The 2,472-nt window shown below is 57.6% G+C and overlaps 1 protein-coding gene across 1 annotated transcript; it reads left to right on the top strand.

The window, feature by feature from the left end:
* Positions 1 to 119: 119 nt before the first annotated feature.
* Positions 120 to 2,252, top strand: LOC137318686 (uncharacterized; the record flags this gene model as incomplete). The annotated part of the gene is made up of 2 exons (XM_067981375.1): positions 120 to 147; positions 213 to 2,252. Coding segments are annotated over 2 exons (944 nt in total), but the record flags the coding sequence as incomplete, so codon positions are not given.
* Between the last annotated feature and the right edge of the window lie 220 nt (positions 2,253 to 2,472).

Genomic DNA, 2,472 nt, shown 5'->3' with positions numbered 1-2,472 from the left:
TCCCTCCTCTCTCAGGGAGATATCTGTACACTGACTGGTGTCTCTCAGTCCCCTCTCTCTCAGGGAGATATCTGTACACTGACTGGTGTCTCTCAGTGCCCCTCTCTCTCTCAGGGGAGATATCTGTACACTGACTGGTGTCTCTCAGTCCCCTCTCTCTCAGGGAGATATCTGTACACTGACTGGTGTCTCTCAGGTCCCCTCTCTCTCAGGGGAGATATCTGTACACTGACTGGTGTCTCTCAGTCCCCTCTCTCTCAGGGAGATATCTGTACACTGACTGGTGTCTCTCAGTCCCCTCTCTCTCAGGGAGATATCTGTACACTGACTGGTGTCTCTCAGTCCCCTCTCTCTCAGGGGAGATATCTGTACACTGACTGGTGTCTCTCAGTCCCCTCTCTCTCGGGGAGATATCTGTACACTGACTGGTGTCTCTCAGTCCCCTCTCCCTCAGGGAGATATCTGTACACTGACTGGTGTCTCTCAGTCCCTCTCTCTCAGGGAGATATCTGTACACTGACTGGTGTCTCTCAGTCCCCTCTCTCTCGGGGAGATATCTGTACACTGACTGGTGTCTCTCAGTCCCCTCTCTCTCAGGGAGATATCTGTACACTGACTGGTGTCTCTCAGTCCCCTCTCTCTCAGGGAGATATCTGTACACTGACTGGTGTCTCTTGGTCCCCTCTCTCTCAGGGAGATATCTGTACACTGACTGGTGTCTCTCAGTCCCCTCTCTCTCAGGGAGATATCTGTACACTGACTGGTGTCTCTCAGTCCCCTCTCTCTCAGGGAGATATCTGTACACTGACTGGTGTCTCTCAGTCCCCCCCTCTCTCAGGGAGATATCTGTACACTGACTGGTGTCTCTCAGTCCCCTCTCTCTCGGGGAGATATCTGTGCACTGACTGGTGTCTCTCATTCCCTCTCTCTCAGGGAGATATCTGTACACTGACTGGTGTCTCTCAGGGAGATATCTGTACACTGACTGGTGTCTCTCAGTCCCCTCTCTCTCAGGGAGATATCTGTACACTGACTGGTGTCTCTCAGTCCCCTCTCTCTCAGGGAGATATCTGTACACTGACTGGTGTCTCTCAGTCCCCTCTCCTCAGGGAGATATCTGTACACTGACTGGTGTCTCTCAGTTCCCTCTCTCTCAGGGAGATATCTGTACACTGACAGGTGTCTCTCAGTCCCTCTCTCTCAGGGAGATATCTGTACACTGACTGGTGTCTCTCAGTCCCTCTCTCTCAGGGAGATATCTGTACACTGACTGGTGTCTCTCAGTCCCCTCTCTCTCAGGGAGATATCTGTACACTGACTGGTGTCTCTCAGTCCCCCTCTCCCTCCCCAGGAGACCGTGTCCCATGTTCCCACTGCCCTCGGAGGGTTGGCCAAACGAGGCGTATGGGTTGCGGAAAGCGGGAGAGCGCGATCCGGGGTTGGGGGCAAGCGGACCTCCCCGTTTTGCCACCATTTTGAAAACTCCCCCGTTACCTGATCCTCGGCCGCCATTTTGAACGCTCCCTCCCCCTCCCGTGACCTGGTCGTCGCGGCTGCCATTTTGAAAACTGCCGTGGCCGCCATTTTGAATGGAGAGCCAACCAGTTAGAAGGGCGGAGACTTTAAAGACAGGGTTGCGGGGGGGGGGCGGGGGGGGTGTTGAGAGAGAATTTTTAAACCATGTCGAGGACAGGGGTGGAGCCGAGTCCCACCCGACTGCGATGAGGTGGAGGGGGGGGGGGGTGGGTGGCAGATGAGATTAACTCTTCCGCGTCCCCCTCCACGCCCCCGCAGCTGTTTCGCAACGGAGGGAGGCGGTGGGGGGGAACGTGTGGGACGCGAGGCCGCGAATTACCCCCAGTCCCGACGGGAATCGGGGAGTCCCGATGGGAGGGTGGGGTTCGCGGAGGGAGGGAGGGCGGGCAGTCCCCGGGGAATCGGGCTTGGTCGAGGAGGGCGGGGAGAGTCCCGAGGGGAAGAGGGGCCGAGGCGGGAGGCGAAACTCTTCGAACGAGAGACACGTGATCGCAGTCCGCCCCTTCCCCACCCGGGCCGACAGACCCTTCCCCAATGAGCCTGGTGTTCAGTCCCCGTCGTCGACTGCCCCGCATCTGCACCCCGCCCTCCCCCCCTCCTCTCTCTTCCCCACTCCCCTCCGTTGACTTCCACGAGGGAGGGAAGGCGGGCCTCCCTCCTCGCACCCCCTCTCGTATCGTGGAACGTGACGCCTCCCCCAGTCGCTCAGCGACGACCCCCAACTCCGAGGCTTGGGAGTGGGGGGAAAACGGATTTAAAGGCCACGGGGCGGGGGGGGGGGTGACTTTCTTATTTTCTTAAAGGAGCTGAGACTTGCCAAAAGGTGAAGGGGCAAACTGTTTGTTTAATTATTTCATGGAGGTGTCCTGTCACTTTAAGGGGGAGGAGCGGGAGGACGGGGGGCTCAGAATTGAAATGACGACCGCCCAGGAATCA

Source organism: Heptranchias perlo, unplaced genomic scaffold (genome assembly GCF_035084215.1).
Source record: "Heptranchias perlo isolate sHepPer1 unplaced genomic scaffold, sHepPer1.hap1 HAP1_SCAFFOLD_708, whole genome shotgun sequence".
In the NCBI taxonomy this organism is placed as follows: Eukaryota; Metazoa; Chordata; class Chondrichthyes; order Hexanchiformes; family Hexanchidae; genus Heptranchias; species Heptranchias perlo.
This window is presented reverse-complemented; position numbering and strand designations above follow the sequence as displayed.